The sequence below is a fragment of the Temnothorax curvispinosus genome, unplaced genomic scaffold (assembly GCF_003070985.1).
Source record: "Temnothorax curvispinosus isolate PA1 unplaced genomic scaffold, ASM307098v1 QBEX01011515.1, whole genome shotgun sequence".
NCBI lineage: Eukaryota > Metazoa > Arthropoda > Insecta > Hymenoptera > Formicidae > Temnothorax > Temnothorax curvispinosus.
In genome coordinates this window covers 139700-162082 of record NW_020221295.1, presented here as the reverse complement: position 1 = coordinate 162082, position 22383 = coordinate 139700, and the positions used below count along the sequence as shown (strand labels likewise).

At 37.1% G+C, this 22383-nt stretch overlaps 3 protein-coding genes across 6 annotated transcripts in view; 2 read left to right on the top strand and 1 right to left on the bottom strand.

The window, feature by feature from the left end:
• Nucleotides 1-14433, top strand: part of LOC112461603 (lachesin-like) — a 37981-nt gene extending 23548 nt beyond the window's left edge. The window contains exons 1-9 of one of the 4 annotated variants that reach the window (XM_025026922.1): nucleotides 556-668; nucleotides 3086-3175; nucleotides 5013-5134; nucleotides 9499-9684; nucleotides 10294-10486; nucleotides 11949-12080; nucleotides 12154-12273; nucleotides 12879-13049; nucleotides 13342-14433. In XM_025026922.1, the coding sequence (XP_024882690.1) occupies nucleotides 3091-3175; nucleotides 5013-5134; nucleotides 9499-9684; nucleotides 10294-10486; nucleotides 11949-12080; nucleotides 12154-12273; nucleotides 12879-13049; nucleotides 13342-13718 (1386 nt within the window). In that variant the 5' untranslated portion in view covers nucleotides 556-668; nucleotides 3086-3090 and the 3' untranslated portion in view covers nucleotides 13719-14433. Of the gene's footprint in view, nucleotides 1-555; nucleotides 669-3085; nucleotides 3205-5012; nucleotides 5135-9498; nucleotides 9685-10293; nucleotides 10487-11948; nucleotides 12081-12153; nucleotides 12274-12878; nucleotides 13050-13341 lie in introns of those variants that run through there. The other 3 variants (XM_025026923.1, XM_025026921.1, XM_025026924.1) reach the window with 3 other exon arrangements.
• Nucleotides 14434-14952: 519 nt separating this feature from the next.
• Nucleotides 14953-16868, top strand: LOC112461605. The gene is made up of 3 exons (XM_025026926.1): nucleotides 14953-15355; nucleotides 15719-16078; nucleotides 16320-16868. Exons 1-3 carry the CDS (start codon nucleotides 15054-15056, stop codon nucleotides 16690-16692), a joined length of 1035 nt encoding a protein of 344 aa, XP_024882694.1. The 5' UTR covers nucleotides 14953-15053; the 3' UTR covers nucleotides 16693-16868.
• A 128-nt stretch (nucleotides 16869-16996) lies between these two features.
• LOC112461602 (RNA-binding protein 47-like) lies at nucleotides 16997-21930 on the bottom strand. The gene is made up of 6 exons (XM_025026920.1): nucleotides 21638-21930; nucleotides 20335-20928; nucleotides 19309-19483; nucleotides 18598-18905; nucleotides 18385-18511; nucleotides 16997-18095 (listed from the first exon to the last, which is right to left on the bottom strand). Exons 1-6 carry the CDS (start codon nucleotides 21731-21733, stop codon nucleotides 17989-17991), a joined length of 1407 nt encoding a protein of 468 aa, XP_024882688.1. The 5' UTR covers nucleotides 21734-21930; the 3' UTR covers nucleotides 16997-17988.
• Between the last annotated feature and the right edge of the window lie 453 nt (nucleotides 21931-22383).

Genomic DNA, 22383 nt, shown 5'->3' with positions numbered 1-22383 from the left:
TCAGTTACAATTGACTGCAATGCAATGACTAATGACTATAATTCAAATACATAAATTATTTATAAATACATAGTCGTAATTAATTCTATATTGTAGTATTTATTAACCACGCATATAACATAAATTCGGAGCTTTTACATCAATTTGTTAAGAGCTTCCGCCGTTTGAGATTTGTCTGTTGCGTTGATTTACGAAATATCGCAAATCGTAATCTTCTTTCGCATTATTTTTACTTCTCAATATACAGTAATAAAATACATCGTGTGCATTTAGTATCGAGAGTATCGTATAAAATGCAGTACGAAAGATTATTGTTTAGGATTATCGTAATATGCTAGTAATTAGCAGCATAGATAGGGCCTAAGCAGAATGGCTGTCTTGGCAGTGTTTTATGCCTTAAGTAAGTCTTTGTCTTATGTAACGCACAATGCTGTACAGTATTGTGCGTCTTATGTAACGCACAATACTGTACAGCATTGTGCGTTACATAAGACAAAGACTTAAGGCATAAAACACTGCCAAGACAGCCTTTCTGCTTAGGACCATAGTGTATACGCGTTTATGATTTTGAATGTCGTGCGAGTGCCACAAGAAACAAAAAGGGATAGAAAAACAGAAAAGAAAAAACCTTGGAAAAGCATCAAACGACACGTATATATAACCATAGAGTGAGTAACGTATTACTATATTATTTTAAATTAACAATAAGATTATGAATATAGATAAATTTCATAGATTTATTATATTAAAATAAATAAGCTAAAATAGATTAGTAATAATAATAATTTAATTTTGGAATACGTATTGTCATACTTATCATATTTATGCATTTATTATGTATGTGAAAACGCACAAACACATGGAATTCATTACATCGATGCATAATTTATTGGCTTATATCGGATATCTTGTTATATAATAGGATTTAATCATGAGATGTATCAGAGAGTATCTCATCAACCAAAATTTATAGATCAAATTTGCAAATGTTTATCTTGCGTTCTATATACAGGCAAGATTTTCGAGAAATTATGATGTGTGTATTAATAATCTTATTCGACAAAGTTAAATTAAACTTATAGTTTATTAAAGGTTGGAGTGTAGTATTGCTAGTAAAAGAAAAAGAAAGCTATACTAAATAAAATATGGATGTTTTTAGATTTTTAGAATATTAATATTTCTTTAAGTGTTTATACACGATAAAGATGACAATAGGATGTTTTTTGTGTAAAATGAAGTAATTATTTTGTTTCTCACAATCAGCTGAGTACACTCTCATTGTCAGTTGATTTCTAATCAAAATATAATGTTGAATCGTCCGAGATATAAAACTTTATTCCGAGTATCTCATCTAATATGTTTTGAGACAAAATTCATGGAATAATTGCTTACTAAAACTTGCCTTTAGACAATTTATAATTTGTGTTAGAATTCAGGATAGAGAGAATTCTATTAGTGAGCTTTAATAATAAATGTTCAACTCAATATTTGATTGATATGACATTAAATTACGATCTATTTTTACATATATTTATTTACATATATTTACATGTTCTTCGAATTCGAGAAATAGAACTCAGATTGAGGATTTTGAAACATAAGACAAATACATTAAAGATAAATTTTACCTGGGCTTCTCTCACAATCAGTTGAATTGTGACATTTAAACAATTATGACGAAATTAATATCAAATTGATCTGTTTATTAAATCGTGTCACATTTAATAAAGCAGTTTTATCGAACTCTTTGGCTGAAATTGTAAATGTGGGCCTTAAACATGTATGACGGAATTGTTGGCGAACGTGAGGGCAAGACCGGCCGAAGTTATAAAGGACGAGCTTTGGAGTGAACGAAATTTTCATTTGACCATCAGACTGCGGTCATCACATACCTACATACATACGTATGTGATGGTACACGCATCCGCGCGCACGTGTGTCCCCGAGACGCGGAGTGTGCGTATCGCGTGAGGGTGCGGAGAAAAGGGTGTACCTCTACTGCCATTTGAGAGTATTATTGCGGTGCTGGCCGGTTGGCGACGGGCGAACGAGAGATATATCAGCGGGTTGGCGTTTATGTGGCGACCAACTGTCGAGTTAATATTCACGCGATTCGGGGCTGACCCTCTCCTCCCTTCATTCTCCTCCTCCTCCGTTCCGTATCCTCGTTCCGAGCACGCGTCGACGACGTCGCGAAATTCTCGATTTCAACCCCCCGACCTCCCCTCTTTTCTCACCCCGGGAGCCGGTTGCTTTGCCGTAACAACTCCCTTGCAAATATCCTCTCACGCGAAATTTAGTATGTTAGGTACATTAGAATTAGAAAATTCTAATTACAATTGTTTTTATACAGATGATTTGTGAAATAACAGATAAGATAATTGAATTATTACATCATATCTACTATTTTTTAATCAATAAAATTTCTAGTCTTTAAACTTTTAAATATTTATTTTGCACTAATTTTCATCGTTTTTTATACGGCTTTTATATCGTCACATTTTCTAATTAGTCGGTTTGTTTATGTTACTTTGAGTTTTAGTGACGAGAATGCACACGAACTTTTCTATCTTTGATCTCGTAGCTTGCTTATTTGTGAATTAATATATTGCATTTTGAAAAATATAAATAAAAACGTAATTGTTCTTTCTGTTTCAAATTTCTGTATCGACATTTTTCTTTTCTCGTTTTTTTTTAATTATTTATATCACCTATTTTTTACATTTGTAAATTATTGCCTATTGATGTGGAAAAGAAATCGCACAACTGAAAATCACTGTAATTTATATTCAAAACATTCTGACCCAAAGTTAATTGTTTTATTTTTAATAAAAGGATTTTTAATGCACGACTCGCATTGGCCTTATTTATTAATTTCTATTCACATTAATTGTAAATCAACGAACAGTAAATTTTACTGCGAATGAATTATTTACTTGCGCAAAGCTATAAATATTAGTACTTCAAATAACAATAATGAATAAAAAAAATTTAAATAAAGGCCTTTAGTTTGAATGTGATTACTAGGCTTGTTTACACTTGACACAGTGCTTCACTTTGACGTATTTCGCGCTTTTTGTTGCAGGACGTATGGCGTATGGCTTACCTTATGGCATGGCATCGCGGAACTTCGCACTGTGCGCCCTTATTGTCGTCTTCCTCTACACCAGTCTCGGTAAGAGTCGAATATACCGCTTCGATAAGGTAAGTATTTCCGTGATGCGCAGATCCTTGCGAGAAACAGGAAAAAAAAAGAGAAAATTGTCCGGGGGAGTTGCGAGGAGAAGCAAAAGTTACAAGTTTTTAATTCGCACGAAATGACAGAATATACCCTTCTCCTTCCCTTCTACACAGGGATCGCCGCGACTGGTATCGTGCCCGTTATACTTTTGTGCCGCCTTTCTTTGCTCCAGTTACGATAAGAATCAAATAGAATCCTTCTCCGAAGACGTCGCTATCGGTAGCCTCTCGCGAGAGCTTAAAAAGAATCTCCGCTTAAAAAGAAGCAGGAATTGCAAAGTAGCACTGTGGCACAGGCCGCCGACTTCTCTCCCGCCTCGGAAAACGAAACGGGCTCGCGTACTGTATCGTTATGCTTATTTATTTATTACCGCTGTTCGTTTATCGCATAACTGTAAATTATGAAATTTTTTTAGAAAAATAATATTTAATCTTGAACTTACAGATATTTATATGAATAGAATTATATTAGAACGAAAAACGTGAAGAAATTTCAATAGAATTTACGAATGCACGATTAAAACCGATCATTCCTTGTGAAATTCATTTGCGGAACATTGGATTTTTATAAGATAAAAAAATAATAAAAGTATATGTAAAAAACATATTAATATGATTCATGTAGATCTTGAAAATGTCGACCTTCTTATTATTCAATATCTATTTAGATTCCTCTTTAATTTGAAGTTGAATGTTCGGTCGATTTCTCATTACACAGCAGATGCAAATCACAATGCATAGGTCGTCGAGTACTCGACTCGCATGTGCGGACCTGCGGACCAACAAAAATATTACCTCGTCTTCAGGGTAGCCTTTCCACGCGATAGATCATGATAGATGATGATTACTCCACAAGTCAGCGAACTTTCGCTTAGGCATATTCCACATGATTAATAAACACTCCGTTTCTCGTGAAATTTTCCCCCCTTTCCTTCGTGCTCGCGTGATCGTTTCAAGCTAAGTTAACCAAAAAGGATACAGGAAGAATACGTCTTCCTTTTTTTTGTTTTACCTATTAGATTCCATCCTGTTATGGCGAGGATGATCAACGCGAGACTCCCCTGCGCGAAACGTCACTTCGAATTGGCATCCGCCACGCGAGAACGCGAGGGGTGAATATCGTGACGTGCAAAGGTTACGGGGTCCATAAGGGTTCGACGCGGTTAATCAAAACTTTATTATGCAACGCACTGACTGTCTTATCTGCATATTGCATAATAAATTGTACGACAAATCGTTTTAAAAGATTTATATGATAATAATAAAGTAAAGAAAGCATATTAAAAAATTATAAAATGTTACAGTCAGTATATATTCGCATTTCGTATGCAATAATGAATAAAAAATACACATTTTTCTCTATTGTATTAAAACAATGAAATATGTGTAAGCACGCTAAAAGTAAATTTTCATTAAAAATTAACGTTCTTCGGGTCATGATTCGTATAGGGCGGACACTCCAGTGGTAATAATCACAAGCGCGACGCATAGAAAGAATTATGATTATCGCGCAGTGACATGGTTGACCGGTCGCTCGTTACATACACAAGTAACGCGGCGATCTAGATTAAATTTTGCTCGCGCGGCACAAAAAGATGATGGGAATTCTTGTATTTGGGGTTCACCGAAATTTCCCTAACGCGCCGTCCATATATCATATTTGTAACGGCGGCGTATCGACGGCAAGTTGGCCGCGCAGCTAATTAAGGATTAACTTCGCTGATCGTTTTAGCCGTAATCGCTGGCGCATAATCGTTAATTGCATAATTCAGGACAAACGCCACCTAAGTCCGAGGTCCTGCCCGAATTTCTGGCGCTCTTGGAAAATCACACGGTCACTCAAGGTCGCGACGTCTCCTTCACCTGCGTCGTTAATCATCTCCAGTCTTACAAGGTAAATGTACTCGTGCTGCTTGCGCGCATGTTGTAATTAGCTAGTCGATTAGGGCCACTGCTCGAAATAGTAAGTAGTGTGGCCTAGATCATATATTCGCTTAATATACCGGATGCAGCCTAGACGGATTGTATTGTCGAGTAATTGCTATGTAACCGCGTGAAACCATATGTTCCACCGCTCGATTATTATTAAACGAGTATTATCGAGCACGTGTCTCGGGCAATGGTCATTCAAAGCGCTCAATTGCGAAGCAATGTGCTGCCATTTGGCTTTAAATACATAAGTTAATTCTGCCGACTTTAATTCTGCAAGGAAGAAGCAAAGAGTTAATGAACGGTAATAACATATTAATAAGAAATATCGCCAGAGCAAAAGAGAAGACCAAAATAATTGAATATTTTATTATCATTAAACTCTTTTGTATATTAATTATATTCCTTTCTCTTAGGTAAGATGTTAAAAAATGTATAAAGATTTAAGAAAGTTTTAAATTATATTTTCTAAAATTTAATTTGCGCAGATTTGTTCTATTTGTCTAAAAGTCAATTTTACCGCAAATACGATATCTTATATGTATATATATTAGTTGTCAGCAACGATATTACGTTACGTCATGTCATAACAGAAAAGAAAACAATTTACACGTAAAGAGATAACTTAGCTCTCGTAAAAGTGTCAGACGTGCACAATACATCTACTTTTTCGATCGGTGTTTCTTGAAATCCTAAGGGAAAAGCCGCGAGCGACGCTACAAATGTCAAGATGTTTTCCTTGAGATCTGCATAGCGAAACAATGCAAATCAAGCGAAACCATCGAGTATTCGATGCATCTTCCAACGACAGAAAGACAAAACTGGAAGAACGTATTGAGACAACGAATAACATCGTTTTCGTATCAGAAAAACTATCTATTCCGATTGAACGTAGTGCATGATCGTATTATACTATGCTGTTTTCTCCATTCATAATATTCTTTCACCTCAATAATTCAGATACACAAAGATCGGACATTAAAAAACGAAAATCCTATCGTAAACGCGCGTGTTTCTTCAAATTTAATTTTCCAAAATATACACCAAATAAATTGAATAAACAGAAATAAATCAAATCGTTAATAACAAATTCAGAAGCGAATTTGGAATCGATTTCTTCTTAGCATTAAGTATCATTTATCATCATTCTCTAATTTTCATCATTAAATATCTCTGCAGTTAAACTTCAGGTTGAGTTTCTGTTATAAAGCACACTTAAAATTAGCTGAATAATTCAGATTTCATATCTGTTTGTTCTTTCAAATCTTGATTACTCGCAAAAAGCCCTTTATTTTCGATCGCTGATTACTTGGAAACCACATTAAAATTTTTATTGAAAGAAACCTTACCTCTCCAAAGGTTGATATATTTGCCGCGTTTGCTCCGAAGCGTTTCGAGAATATTTGTATACGTTTATTTTGGACGCTATCAATTTTTGTTAGTAATTTAGCCGCTGTGTCGGCAGGTCGCTTGTTTTTCGCAAATGTTGACCCGTGTCAACATTGACCACGATTTAATGCGGAAATGTTCGCTCTTGGTGTATCTACAGTCGCTGACTTGTCTACGTGTGTTTGTGAGAGAAACGTACAGTTGTACGCGGCAGAATTCAGAGAATCTCTTCTGGGACGGACTCTGGTCGCGAGTAATTCACTTTCAAGAAGAAGTCCAAGTTTTGATTGCGTGCTCAGATCGCGACAATCGTTTCTATCGCGTTTCTAACGCCGTTGGAGCGTGTTCGTTCGGAGATGCTCGCCGCCTTGTCGCTCGCGGCTATGCCGAAGGGTTCTTCTCGTTCTCTCTCTCTCCCTCTCTCTCAATGGAAAAAGAAAGGAAACGACGGAAGAAAGGATATAAATCAGATCCGCTAATATAGCGTCGCTGAATAGCCCTGATTTTTGCCGTCGTGCTTCTCCTCCTTTTCGTTCTCCTTTTCCCTGTGCAGCTCGTGCTGACTTTGCTGTACCATTTATACGCACCTCATGCACTTCAACCAGACGGCGATTAGGTGGAAAACTGTACAAAGAATAGGCGCAATTTTGCAACTAACAGAATCAAATTTCACAGCTTAAAATCATTACATTGATTACATGAATGAAACTCTATTGTCTCCAATAAATAATAATAGAAAAATCTGAGATATTTTAGAAGCAAACTATGCAACTCTTTAAAAAAATTAGAATTTGTTTATTCAATTGCCACATTTTGGCAATTGTGAGACTGTGAAAAGAAATAGAGGTTTAACTGCAGAATGAAAAATCTTTAATGACCCGCCATACATCTTGTACGCATCTTTTATGCATTTGCAATCATGTACTTGTACCTTCGTGCGAAGTCAAAAGCTTCAATCTCAACTCCGTTCTATTTCCGATCAGTTACTGTAATAACATTTGCCCTCTTGTTTCACTTCCCATCTCGTTTAGATATATTGTTGACATAGAAAGAAACCTCGCGTGCGCGCATGCAAAATATTATCTTTTTATTCTCTTTTTTCTCTTCCTCCGTTTTGTTTAATCACGCCCAATATACATTTTTTACGTGACTTTATTTTTTATTTATTTCTGCAATATGCGTATATCTCGCTTTCTACACAGGGAAAAGAGAGCCACGTTAGCGCGCGATAGTAAAGAACGAAATCCGCCACACGTTGCAAAAAACGCGTCCGTTCTCGGGTTAACGTACCTGCATCGAAAACTGTTTAATTTGGCAGCTGCCTCGAACTCGTCGTCGCGTCGCGTTATATGTAACCGCGTCCCGTGCATCCGGTAACATTTAATCTCAGAAATTTAACCCTTTACCGCAGTTCTGTGTAACGATCGGTGCAGCCTGCAGCCGGTATCTGAAGCCGTCGATGCTATATTTCTCCACAGGAAACTCAAGCCTTGTAATTAGACTCGCATAGTGTTACATCGGTGAAGTATATCAAATTGATTGAGAGAAACAAGCTTCTCTTGTGTGTAGAAAAATATAGGATATCTCATTTCGGAAATAGCCCTTTCGCAAATACGTATGTCAGATACGAGCAAATCTAGAAATGCGAAATTCTGATATATTATCTGTATCTCATTGGATATATTACCTGAATCTCACGTAGATATCTGAATGCAACTAAACTTAGTAGCTGAATAGGGCACGTAATACCTCCGTAAATGCAATACCCTGAGATGTAATGTCATGTAAACCACGCGCGTCAGACGTATCGGATGTCTATGAGGACACCTGGCCGATTGCTTCTGATCCGCGAAGGATCACACGGAGATTACAGTGAGCGGGTCATCGCAACGAAAGGTTTGTTTCCAACAGGTAGATATCTGTTTCTCAGATTTACGCACACACCTAATAATATATTACGTATTTAAATTTCATTTCGCCGATCGAAACGCGGCGACCCGGGCTTTTGTCCGCGGTTTAAAAGCCTTTTTATCCTGTTCAATGGCTTCGCTACTGTCTGAAATATGACAGATCGGGCTGCTCACCCGAGCCAGGGAGAAGGGGTTGTAAGCGCGAAATAGGGGTTGTAGCAGAGTAAACCCGAGCGGAATTTGAGAGCGCAACCTCCCAGTGCCGCGCCAGCGTTTCGGTATGAATACCGATAAGCGCCTTTCGCAAGCATCGCGACGCTTTTTAAGCACCACCTCGGAACCGTACTAATGAAGAGTTCGCGCCTTTCGTGGTGAGGTGGCTCGATCTCCTCCCATTCTTCCCTTATGCAAAATGCAATCATCTCTTCTCCCGTGTGAGAAAGAGCAAAAATTTCTCCTTTCGCGTTCACCTATCCCGCGTTATTTATCTTTACGGCATTCTTTTGTCACTGTTGCATAAGGTCTTTCTATAGTTTCTATAGCTATGGAAGTTATGGAAGTTATGTATCATCTATTTAAAAAATGCGTATTATACATATGCATATATTTGTGATTTGCTACAGAAATGCTAACGTAAATATTATTTTAATCGTTGCAAGCTAAATTAAATGTATATTTTTCAAGTATTACGATCACTGATGGTACGTTGAAAACATTTCGATATTTTTTACGACTAGTTATAAATAAATATACGTTTGACGTTTATAAAGAAATTTCTATTTCCAAAGAATATTCGCAGAAAATTCGTCACTGTGTAAAAAAAAACTTCGTTATTTGCGAAATTCCAACAAATTCACGAAGTACATTCAGCGAATGTACCGATTTATACATAGTTAATAGATAGATATCAATTATGCGCAATATATCGGGGGCGCTTTGTAATTATTGTTTCAAGCATTGTTCTATATTTAAATATATGGTCTCCATCCCTATATGGGCAAAATGAGCACTTTTGTCACGTCACGCGCAGGTCGCCTGGATAAAGTCGGATTCGCGTGCGATTTTGGCCATTCACACGCACATGGTGGCGCACAACCCACGCTTGTCCGTCACTCACAACGGCCATAACACATGGAAGCTGCACGTGACTAACGTTCAGCCGAACGACTCCGGCACGTACATGTGTCAAGTTAATACGGATCCTATGAGAAGCCAGGTCAGTAGAGCCGTTGAACATTAGCGCGACAGTCATCGCCGTTCTCTATCACGTTCTACGTTGCCGCCGAATAGAGGACGATATGTCGTTCCGACCCTCTGTATAACGCAAATGCCGCGTGAATGCAACGTATACACGCTGCATACGTTCGTACAAAACGGAGAACATTCAGCGCGGAAATGGGAAACGCTCGTGTCGCGATATAAAATTCTTTTCTAATAAGTTACTTTTTTAAAATTGAGTTAGAAGATTTTTTGAAATTTCTCTGACTCGCTCAAGCTCGCGAATGAAAGAGCAGAGTCAATTTAGATTACTGCAGATATACTTTTATTCTTTTTAGAATTATGTATTCTTAACTAATTATTTTATATACCTTGATTTCTCGTACTTTCTTTTGTTTTTTCTTCGAAAATAACTATAAATATGTCAGAGAGATCAAATATTGACAATATTAATAATATCTAAAAATCTGAGTATTGCACATTTGGATTCAATATATCGGAACTCTTTCTTTTGCGCTGAATTTGGTTCTGTCGAGTACATCAGTTAAATTATCGACGAGGTCGATACATTTCCGAATAGTATAACGAATGCGAATCTTGCGCCTAGACCGGTCACATGAAAGTTGTGATACCGCCCGATATCATGGACCTGGATAACACCGCGGATATGCTGACCACCAAGGAAAACGGCGATCTGCTGTTACGGTGTCGAGCTACCGGCAATCCGGAACCGGTGGTGATCTGGCGACGGGAAGATGGCCGGAACATCACGCTGAGGAACGAGAACAGCGTCAAGCGAAGTACGATGCTAAGTAGTTTTTAGACATTTTGACGAACACACATGCTAGGGGATCAAATAAAACGCGTGAAAAAATGAATAGAATTTACGTTTTTACAAAAGAAAAAATTATTTAGAATACGAACAATATCTTTCCCCATTTTCTTCCCGACTTGTATGAAAATTCAAAGAGACAATAATATCTTTTGCGCTACATGTACGTGAAATCCAAAATAATTAGCATTGACAAGAACACGCTTATTATGCGATCGCTATTAGATTGAAAGATACAATGCGCGGATAACAATAGGAATCCATGTTCCGATTTGATTAGTTGTTAATTAAACGATAATGCCTACATTATCGCGTGAAAGTGAATTGATTGTCTGTCGCAGTCTTAAAATGTTGAATTAAAATTCCATCATATACCCCACCGAGAGATGTCATTAAACGTGAAACGCGCCACCACCAAAAATAAATGAAAATTCCTACCGTCGGGATATGACTAATGATTATAAACCCGCGATTGCCGCGACTCTATAAAGGGACGCGACTGGTCATGACTAAACGAAACCGCACGCCCGGCGATTTATCTTTAATTGATCCGTACGGTGCGCGGGCGATTTTCGAGATGAAATATTCCCCCCCGCGAGCGGATCACTTTTAAAAGAGCGACGGTGCACGACGATAGGGCAAACCCCGTCGTCGATGTCCGCCGTGTCCCGCGGAAAAGCAGTCATCCGATTAGCCTTCTTGACTGTGAGTGATGGATGTTGACTTTACATATATTTCCTCTTCGCCGTGGCCCGCCCCCCCTTCTATCGACTCGCGTACCCGATTGCAATATCCAGGGTGTGTACACTGCGTCGCGAGAGTGTTACGCTGCCACGGTATCTCCATCCCGCCAGGAGCGACTCCGTCTTCTCTCCGCCGAACGCGTCAGAATCTTGATTTTATATTGTCTCAAAAGCCTCTAATTACCACTCTAATTATCTTCCAAGCAAGAAACACCAAGAAACATTTTAACTACATTACATTTTAGCAACGTTTTAACATTAATGCAATGTAGTTGAAATGTTATTTCTTGACGTTTCTTGCTTACTGGGTTATTTCTCATAACTGAAGACACGAAATAATCTATGGTAATATTTCGAAAATATTTCGTACTTAGCGTATCATATTTTTAAGCACAGATTTCTCTTATTTAAAAATCTGGGACAAAAATTCTTATTGGAACAATATCGAAAGAACGATTAATTATTTATTACAAAAGAGTAAAGAGTTTGTTATACAAAGTTTTTTTATTTTACGAAAGAGAACTGCGCAGATAGATGATATATAGCGCATCTTCTGCATAAAAGAGATGATGTTTGAGAAATGATCGGTCGTACGAATAAGATTATTTTGTGTCGAAAACCGAGAGCGTCTGAAAAACATCTGGATTTTCGAATCTCTCATTCTTTATCACGTCGGAAATGTTAAAGCAGCGCGTACGTTTGAGGGCGAGCAACTTCATCTGCGGGGCATTCAGCGGCAGGAGATGGGATCTTATCTCTGTATCGCGTCGAACGGAGTGCCGCCGTCGGTCAGCAAGAGATATTACGTCAACGTCCGTTGTAAGTGTACGCGTGTTGCTACGAGCAACTTCCGTTCGATCAACTTACACTAACTGCATCTTTCTCGTTAAAGTCAAACCGCTGATTAAAGTCTCAAACCAGTTAGTAGCGGCGCCCGTCGACAGCGATGTCCTTCTCCAGTGCTACGTAGAGTCCTCGCCGAAGGCTCTGAACACATGGTACAGAAATAATGGTGAGAGAACACCTACTTTCGTTTCGTGTGCTCCAGATACTTGTCTATTTCTTTCGACAGCACAGGCTATAATAAATATAATGCTTAAACGCTTTGTAATTATCTTTTTTTTTTCATCTCAGTCATCACTTGGGGCACTTTTTATTTATCAATTTAGCTGACTTTTACCTATTCATTGACATTCTCTGTACTAGGATTTCACGAAAAACTCGTTGATGAAAGTATATGAAGCATTTTGTTTGTACCAGGAACGCGCGTTTCAACGGTTCTACGTCGACTTTATTATATATGCACCAGGATTAAAAAGCTATAAAAATTTTTATGACAATTTGATAAAAATTTGATGAAAAATTAGATAATTTAGTCATTCTCTCTGCGAGAACAGCCAACGGCAGTTTATTATTATTTATATCATTGAATTAATAATTTTATTGAAAAGAAAAAAATATGCATTTCTTTTAAGTTGATAAAAATATGTTCTTATGTAGCGCATTCTCTTATCTCCACTTCTCAAAAAAGTTTCAAATAAAAAGGATTCTGTTTTTAAATATAGATATATAAATATATATTCTCGATAGAATTATCTCGAAAGATATTTACTTTAGGAGTCAAACTACTCGCTGATGAGAAACACGATATATCGGAAGTTACCATCAACGATTATGCATATCAGCTAAATCTCACTGTCAGACACCTTGACAAATCTGATTTCGGCACTTACACGTGCTCGGCTGAAAACGCTTTCGGAAAAATGGAAGGGTCCATAAGATTACAAGGTACAGTAGCAACTGTTCGTATAGATGTCGTAAAAAAATCCATAAATTAAATATCGTAGATCCACAATGTTACTAAGGTCCGCCGAAAGCAATTCTTGTCTATTTTGTTATCTTATTATTTTTATAGAACGCGTTAAATACAATACGTGCACACGTATAAAGAAGAAAATGGATTATAATCCATAATTTATACATTTATGTTTAAAATTTTTTAAATATTTATATACGTCTGGCCTCTTAATTGTCAGACAATACCCGTAATCGTCCCCGTTGCTTCGAAATCGAATTACAGAGCTGCAGATATCCAAACCAACGACAGTCTCCACGCGAAATACCGAGACCATCGAGAAGCATACCTGGCACAAACAGACGGAGAAGAAGGGGAAGAAACACTCATATGTGCTCGACAAGGAGTCGGATCTGATCCCGAAGAATGTGGGCCACACCACACCGATGTCCAGGCGAAATTTATCGAGTGCATTGCCAAATATCGCGAACAAATCGAGAATCTCCGCGTTTCCGGCGCCGGCACCGGCTCCAGCGCATTCGGCACCGACGCAACTGGGTGCCCAGAAACCCCCATTTAATGGTGTTAAATCATTACGCGATTCACGATTATGTCACGTCGGCCTCGTCGTGATCGTCCTGATGATTTTAATTCACGATTGAATTTGGAGAGTAAGACTCTTTCACGACAATGAGGTCGTACAATTACAACGAAATTGGATCATTCCTCGTTATTTCAATTGTTGAAAGACACGCGAAGTGGAATTACGTGTAATCGATATTAAAATAATTTTTTGCCATATTTTCATTTAAGTGTCAGAAGAACGTGGTGCAAAATATCGAATGCATCGGTATTTTGCTGTAAATAATAATACATTTTTATGACAATAAATGTAGTTACGTCTGAAAAGTAAATGAGATCACGAAAAAGTATCTGAGAAGTAGAACACGCTGTTAAAAACGTTCGCTTGTAAATGCCATCATTATACAAAATGCATTCCAGACGATATTACGTATTTGCTAATAACAATTTTTCATCTAACATACAGCGGTAAATTGACGTGCGATATTGTTCTTTTATTTTCATTCCAATGAAAAAACATCATTTTACATATTTTCAAATAGTAGGCATTATTAAACGTAAGAATTAGAAGAATCGTCCCGATTGGTTCGTGTAATTATCGCGCAGTTAATGGGTATATACATTGACAGAGTAATTAAAGAGGGGTCCATACTAAAAATCGACTGAATTTGGGATCGTTGGTCTTTGGAAACCGACTAAATTAAATTCATTCGTCTCTAGGAACAGCCATATTTAACTCTAACGAGAATTATGACATGTATATATGTATGACAATAAATGTTGTTTCTACTATCATCCGCGAGCGCAATCTTCCTCTTTCAGGATGTCCTAGCGCTTTTCTTTTCAGCGAATTTTTTTTATACATAATCTAATTTAAACGCTTTAATTAATTTAATAAAAGAAAAACAAAATACTTGAACTACGTGTACCATGGACGTAATCATTAATTTACTTATAAATAGTGATACACGATAAAAAGTCTATCTTAGATTATTCATAATTCGTGTCAGAATTCAGGATAGAATTTTATTTCTAATTTTATGTGCTGGGTAAAACAAAAACGTTTGAAACCCTTTTTCCCGCTAGAGTGCACACATATACATATAAAATATATATATGTCATGTCAAAGTACCTGACACATGTATCTGAAATTATAAATAAAATTTTGTTCTCGAATCTGACGCGAATTAGGTCGTTTAAAGTGGACTTAATGCAGCATTATAACATCGATAAAACATTTTGTAAGAGTGCATCTATTTTTTTAACATACATATAATCATTCAATATTGACATTTCGCAAAAAAAAATCATATTGCGCGACATTCGAATAATATCACAATAGTGATAAAAGAAATGTCGGTTATTCAATGATACTGATTTGCGTTATCATCGCCAGGAGGAAAAAGCCACGAGGATGTGCCGCCCACACATACGTTTTACTCGTCGCTCGCTGTCTCGAGGACTCTTAGTTAATTCAACAGTTTCGTCGCGATCGAGTTCCACGACAATGAAGCAGTTATTAATTATTTATCTTCTTTGCACGTTCTTCCAAGCGGCGTTATTGGCGTCGCCATGTGTGAGGATCACATACAAACGAACGAATGATGTTGGATTTCAGTGCACTCAGTTAACGACACTGCAACAGCACTTGGACGAAGCATGGACCAACACGACGATCATTACGATTTTCGATTCGAATATACCTAACATACCCGGGTAAGAAAAGAGAAGAAATTGTCCGGAGGTTGTAAGAAAAAATTGATTGAATTGGCATTACGATATAACCGATTTTTAACATAATATATGACGATAACGCATTTTATTTTATCGTGAATTTTGTAATAATATCTGTCCGATGTTTATATTTTGATACATTCGAATTTGCGCTCTATCTTTTCTTCTTTTATTTTACAAAGAATATTCAGCATTTTCTCTTAGTAACTGTTTATATCATATTTCGGAATATTCTGAATAATCTTTTTTTGAATATTCATTGTTTATCGAATATATTACATGGAGTTTTGTGAATTTTTCCTACCTACGAAGTAATTTACGATTTTTTATTTTATTCTACCAAAGACACAATTTTGCGAGATTCGGGGCGACTCTCGTGACTTTAGATCTACATGAATCGGGCATACAGACGTGCGACGCTCAGGCATTCGTAGGTCTCACGAAGCTGAAAAAGCTGATGCTCTGGGGCAATAAACTGACAAGTGTGCCAGGAGATTGGTTTGTGAACATGCAACACTCCCTGCAGACTTTGGACGTGTCGTTCAACTTTATTCGGTGGATCGACTATACGGTCTTCCAGATGCTTCCTAATTTGGAGAACTTTTACTTCGACTACAACCAACTGAGCTATATCGATTACAACATGTTCGCTTATCTGGGTAATTTGAAGAAAGCAAAATTCAGCAAGAATCCATGGAGTTGGCCGTAAGTTAAATCGAAATATTATAAACATTAACGAAGATACTGGCTTAATTACTTTGTTATTAACCACAAATAATCTAATACGAAAATCTTCTTATTCATTAATCCGCAAATTTAATTATTTTAACAAAAAGAAAGCTTATATATACGCATCCTCTTAAATAAGCTAAAAAGAACATTAATAAAATGAATAATTTTTTGTCCGATTTTTATACATGTGCTAATGTGTGCAACGCGCTTGCAGGTATCGCGCTCGTTTGACATGGCAATTGGAGAACCAGAAGGTTGAGATGTTAGACACATGGGAAGATTGGAACTGGATGAACGCCGTGATCAAGGACTGTGTCGAGAGTGGTCGCGGCGAGTTGCCAAGCGATAAGGTACTCGATTGCGTCGTGGAGAAGCTGCTCGCGTTCACCTACGAGACCTTCAGCACGCAGGAGAGGAGTAGCCCGGGTGGATGCAGCGAGCAGACCATGCGATTAGTACGTTGCATGAGACCGAGCAATGCCACTGGTGACACCGATTACGAAACGGTACGGAGGATCTTGGAGGATTATTCTACGATTCTACCGTCAATGCAAAGAGCATTAAGCCCCTTCCCGTTGAAACGATAAACGCGATGTCTCTGTCTTCTTAGGGACTTCTTTTAGGATAAAGGTAAATCTTGAGACACTTCTACCATAAATTTATTACCGTGTACTCTATAATTGCGAGAACTCTTAATCGATACGTTTCTGATTCTGTATATAAACTTCAAATGGATAAATAAAAAGAAAAATGCGTGATTATACATTTCATGTATAGCATTCTACATATTTGATATTTATATCACAAAAAAAGAGAAGTATATTTCTTCTGTATTAATAGAATGAGAAGGATTAAAGAAAAAAAAAGTATAGGATTAGAAATTCATACAAAAATAATACCTTTATTAAATTAAACTTTTCCGCTATATGATATGAATTATGCATAAAGGTATTACAAACTACACATAACATATGATCACAGATTCAATAATGCAACACGCTATGCGTATCTTACAATTAAAATTTATTCTGGGCACAGCCGGTATCTCTTATTTAAACTGAACATATAAATTAATCTTTCATTACATGTACCTACGTAAAAAATGAGTATTTAAAAGAATATCTTTTAATAATGTGTAATAAACGAACATACTTAGAACTTTAAAGATAAACTACTTTTTAACATAAATATGTTAATTGCTTAAAAGAACAATAAGTAAGAAGTTACAAAATCTCTTGCAGTACACGAAACTTGCAAATATCAAATTTTTAAAATTATTATAAATACATTTTCAGACATGAGTCCATCATATTGCACAAATAAAATTTTAAAATGGCCATTGGTATAAACAGTTAAATTTTATAGATTATAATTCCATCAAATATGTCTTGTAGATTGGCACAAGTCTTAATAATTAGCTTTTCAATATTTCTTAGGCACTTTTTTTAAAGCACACTGTCTAAGAACTGTGATTTAAAATCAATTTTTGAATTGAGAAACTTTATTAATTATTATCGTTAAAATGAATGGCCATATATGTCATGGGTAATATTTGTTATATAGATTAAAACTTCACCAAACACATTGTAATGTTGCAAGCTTAAATAATTTAGAATTAAAATATTTTAGGTACCCAAATAGAATATATTTTGAGCACTCTGATATTAAAAAGTATACTGTCTTGAAATTGTAACTTAAAATCCAATGTTGAACTGAGATATTCCATTAGTCAATGTCAATATTTAATAAATGTTAAAAAACTTGAGAAAAATAGATAAGAAAGAGTTATTGAGCTTTTCTTTGGCAACTGCGTCAGTAGGTTTTGCATGTGTATGTAACAATTAAAGAGAAAAGATCGAAACAAATGGTAAATAGTAGCTGATCTAATTTCGAACTATTCCTGGAGATTGCCACATAATCGGTGCGTCAGTCACACAGTTAATGTCCATTCCTGATTGAATATAATGCTGTTCATATAATAGCTGCGGCGCTAAAAAAATACACGCAAAATTGCGTTAAAACGCAGTGCATTGTGTATTGCAAAAATGTGTTTCGAGGCAAACGAAAAACGCGAACGAGATTTCGCGATATAAACGATACTTGTCGATTACTATTGAAAATCGAAATTTTGTAAATATTACGCGTGTTTTTCGTTGTCGGAGTTGAATTAATCCGCGTAGAAGCATTTTGTCAAAATCGCCTTTGATTCAACGCGCGCAAATACAGAACAAAATAATCAAAAGCTTTTAATATAACACAAGCCAAAATGTTATACGTACCGCTATTCGCCATACCGGTTAAATATTGGTAGACTTGAACGGATGCCACGCTCATGGCTTCATGTTTCGACGCCATTGGTTCCCCTTGAAATTCGAACATTATTATATCATCTTTGTAAATAGTTACCTAAAACAACGTGACACAAAAGAAAATAGTGAATCATCAGGCATAAATAAAAAAATAAGTTGTCGCTAATTTATTAAGGCGTTTACTCTGCCAGCATAACCGGACGTATCCATTATCTGTACGCAGTCAAAGGTGCACGTCGCATCGAATCTTTCCTTGACCAAGCTCAGCAGGATTTTCATCTGTGCCAGGTAAACGCTGTCCTCGTGTGTTTTCGCGAACGCTTTGATGGAGCGTTTCTTTCCTTGTTTCGAGCGCGGAATTTCGGTCTTTTGGACATTCGAGTTGGTTGCCGCCTCGCGAATGTATCGTTGTCTTTCCAGAACCTTGGACGCTCCGATGGGTTTCGCCCAACGGACCTCCCAACCCTGTTTCTCGACAATACTATTTGTTTCTAAAAGTAAAAAGGTATTCGTACAAAGAATTAAACGTAAATCGGTTTTCCACAGTTTGAAATAAAATAAAATTTTTGGAGCAAAGACAACTATTTCCATTTAGTTGAAAAAGTATTAGTCGAAATAGTAACATTAATTTAATGATGTATATTCTAATCTCAAGAAAACGAATGCGAGGAGAAAATACTTTTATCAACAGGATTAATTTTGTGCGATAATTATATGTGTTATTGTGAGAAATAAAAATACAAAATGTTATTTGTTACAATTAACAATCTGTTTATCAAGATTTGGTATGTTTCTGCTGAAATCACTCTATATTTACTCCCCTTCGCGTTTCTTAAGTTTTTTTTTTATTTTCTTCATTGCCTTTGGCTCGGGTTACGTCGCTCGCATACTTACTTTGCATTATGTCCATTACAGTCTGCGCGGCTTCACGATTCTCGTAGTGAATGAAAGCGAAGTGATTGATCTTCTTCAGCTTCAATATTGGCACGTTCGTGTGCCTGTAGAGGATCTCCTTCACCTTCTGCTGCGGCATATCGAGCGCGAGGTTCCTTACGAACAGAGCCGTCACCTATTTGTCATCGCGTACGATATTGAGTTAGTGCAACATATCCTGTTTCACGCCATTCTATATATATATAAAATATATATACAAGATATACAATAATATGAAATGTGATTTTGCTGCGGCAGATTTATCCTACGTCAAGGCGCGCGTTCTTTATACAGAATTCTTACAGAAATATATTATTACACGCGTTTTTCATCGCAATATATTCCTTGGAAATTAAAAAAAGCGAGAATCTTTTTTTGCAATTAGAATATCTATTTTAAAATTTACTAATTCAATCTACATCGAATTCAATCACAGCAAATAATTTGTAATATGTAAGTTTTATAATAAGTTTAGCACTATTCACATTTTATAATATTAGATACGAAAATTAGATACATTTTTAATCACGTTTTTAATCAATTTTTGTCGAAATATAATAAAATTACTAATAAGCCATTGCAAGTGAAAAAAAGCCATATTTTTTTAATTCTTCCCAATTTGAAATATATTTGTACAATTACACAAAACGCGATATGTATAAACGCTCCAATTTATTCGATCTCCGTTTCGATAATATTACGTATCCCGTAAAATGTAGTATTATTTTTATGTGTTTTATTTATTTTATAGAATTATATACATTTTTCGTTATATCGATCATTATCTCTTCAAATATCACATCTATCGTTACGCATACATTATTGACTTTGGGAAATAAAATACCTAGTTGCGAAGAGAGAGAAAAACCTGCACGTTGAATTAAAAAAGAGATAGGAAGACTAAAATTGTAAAAAAAAATTAGAACGATGAAATAGTAATCGATTTTAATGTTCTTCCAATTTTGAGAAAACTTGGAGAAGATTCACCGTTTCCATGATGTCCTCGTCGATCGGATCGCCCGGTTCCGGATCCGCCCAGTCCACCGCGATCTCGTGGTCCCAAAGCATCACTTTGCCGGGTATGAGCTTGCGCCGGGCCATCGCGGCCGCCCGATGATCTCGGAACTCGACGAAGATAAAACCGCGATTTAGGCTGCGATCGTGGGCGCTCGGGTACAAGTAGACGTCCGTGATGCCGTCGAGGATCTTGGTCAGCTCCTCCATAAACTCCGGCTTGGTCTTGGTCTTGGGTACACCGCCGAAGAAGAGCCGACAGTTGTCCATGGACTTGACCACGCCGATGCGATGCCCCGGCCGGATCTCGTGGCCGTCCAGGCGCTCGCACGCCTTCCGGGCGATCCGCGGGTTTTCGTACAACGCGAACGCGTAGCCGCGCGTCGACCCGGAAAAGTCGAGCATCAGTCGCAGTTCCAAAAGTCGGCCCACTTGCTCCAGCAACGGCATCAGCTCGTCCTCGTAGCAATCGCGTGGCAAACGACCCAGGAACACCTCCGCGCCCTTAACGCGTTCCCGTTCACCGCGCGAAACTTCTGGCGCCGTCAACCGTCGCTGGCCGTTCTCCTGCGTACACGAAATGCTTTCTTTTTTTGCGCGGTTGCGATGATAGGAGAAAGAAGACTTTATATATTAATTATTTGACTTGATTAGAATATTTAGAAAAGAGGATAGCTCTGTCATAACTAACAAGTGAAGAGAAACGCATTTATTTATCATAGATACATTCGTTAATTCTTTAGCTGATGAAGACGGAGCTTTCTAAACGCTGTTAATTACTTTATTAGTAGATTAATATATTTATAAGACAAGTGTTATAAAGAAATCTACATATTATTGCTCTTGCTAATGTTTTCAAGTTATTATTTCAACATTTTTTAACTTTTACTCGCAAGGGAAAGATTATTTCGCTACGTCTGTTGACAACGTGTATTAATACCGAAAGATAGACAAAAAATAAGACGAGAAGTTACACAAATTAAATTTTCACAAATCACATCGATCGCTTCTTCAAGCTATTATCTCAATATCTTTCAACTTCTATTCGTGAAAAGATTATTTAAATATTATTTCCCGATAACAAGAGCGTCTTAATATTAAAAAATAAGATATAAATTATAAGGAAACTCCTGTATTGTACTTATTGTAAGTGATTCTCGCCGTTTTCAAGTGACTACTTTAATTTGTCTCACGCTGAAAAATTATTTCGTTCTCTAGCCGAATTCGCATTAGTATCGAAAGATAAGTAAAGTAGTCGGTGGATTTCTGTCTGTACCTGCACGAGCTCGTACTCCGTGCGACGCAGCATCTCCAGGAGTCGCATGGTACGCTTACACTCCCCGGCGAGGTCCATATCCCCGTCGTCGCTCATCGTAATCGACGTATAATCCCGCGAACTGCACGTAGCGAACAAAATCAACAAACAAACTGATCTCCCTCCGGATTCGGGGTAATCGACGGAAGAATTGGAGGCACTGGAGGGCTGTAGAGGTGACGGAGTGGGGCGAGGCGTTTGGAGCCGGATTCCGGGAAATGTGCAACGCGAGACGGCCAAGTCGTTTTTTGCGATAGACTCGCTACACGCTACGCATTTTTATTGGAGTCCGAGGTGGTCCGAGGGCTCGACAATTATTTTTCTTTTTAGATTTCTTTCTAGAAGCTTATATTTTCCTTCCCGTTAATTCTTTTTGAAGAAGCTTTATAAAAGATTCATTTTACATTAGTTTTACTCCGACGAGAGGCTCGTTTAAGAACACTCCGAATTATTGTAACTTATATAGTTAATGAGTTAAATCATTATTTTTACATTATTTTGGCTCGATCGCTTCAATCCTTTCACTTTCGCAATTATTCATCAAAGTCTACGTAAATGCACAGCGTGTCACGACTTATATTCTTACATGTAAAAGACATTATTTTACGCTCGAAAGTACAATTTACAATGTAACTTGAGTATTTAAGATCATAGATCACATCGTGAAGAATAAGTCTAATAAAGTTGGAGAAGCAGAACGGTTTATA

Coding starts and splice junctions, on each gene's coding strand:
- LOC112461605 (XM_025026926.1), top strand. CDS start 15,054: ATGTGCCGCCCACACATACGTTTTACTCGTCGCTCGCTGTCTCGAGGA. Junction 15,356..15,718: donor AATATACCTAACATACCCGG/GTAAGAAAAGAG, acceptor ATTCTACCAAAG/ACACAATTTTGCGAGATTCG. Junction 16,079..16,319: donor AAGAATCCATGGAGTTGGCC/GTAAGTTAAATC, acceptor ACGCGCTTGCAG/GTATCGCGCTCGTTTGACAT.
- LOC112461602 (XM_025026920.1), bottom strand. CDS start 21,733: ATGAGCGACGACGGGGATATGGACCTCGCCGGGGAGTGTAAGCGTACC. Junction 18,906..19,308: donor TGTAATGGACATAATGCAAA/GTAAGTATGCGA, acceptor TTTTACTTTTAG/AAACAAATAGTATTGTCGAG. Junction 18,096..18,384: donor AACCGGTATGGCGAATAGCG/GTACGTATAACA, acceptor GTATTTTTTTAG/CGCCGCAGCTATTATATGAA.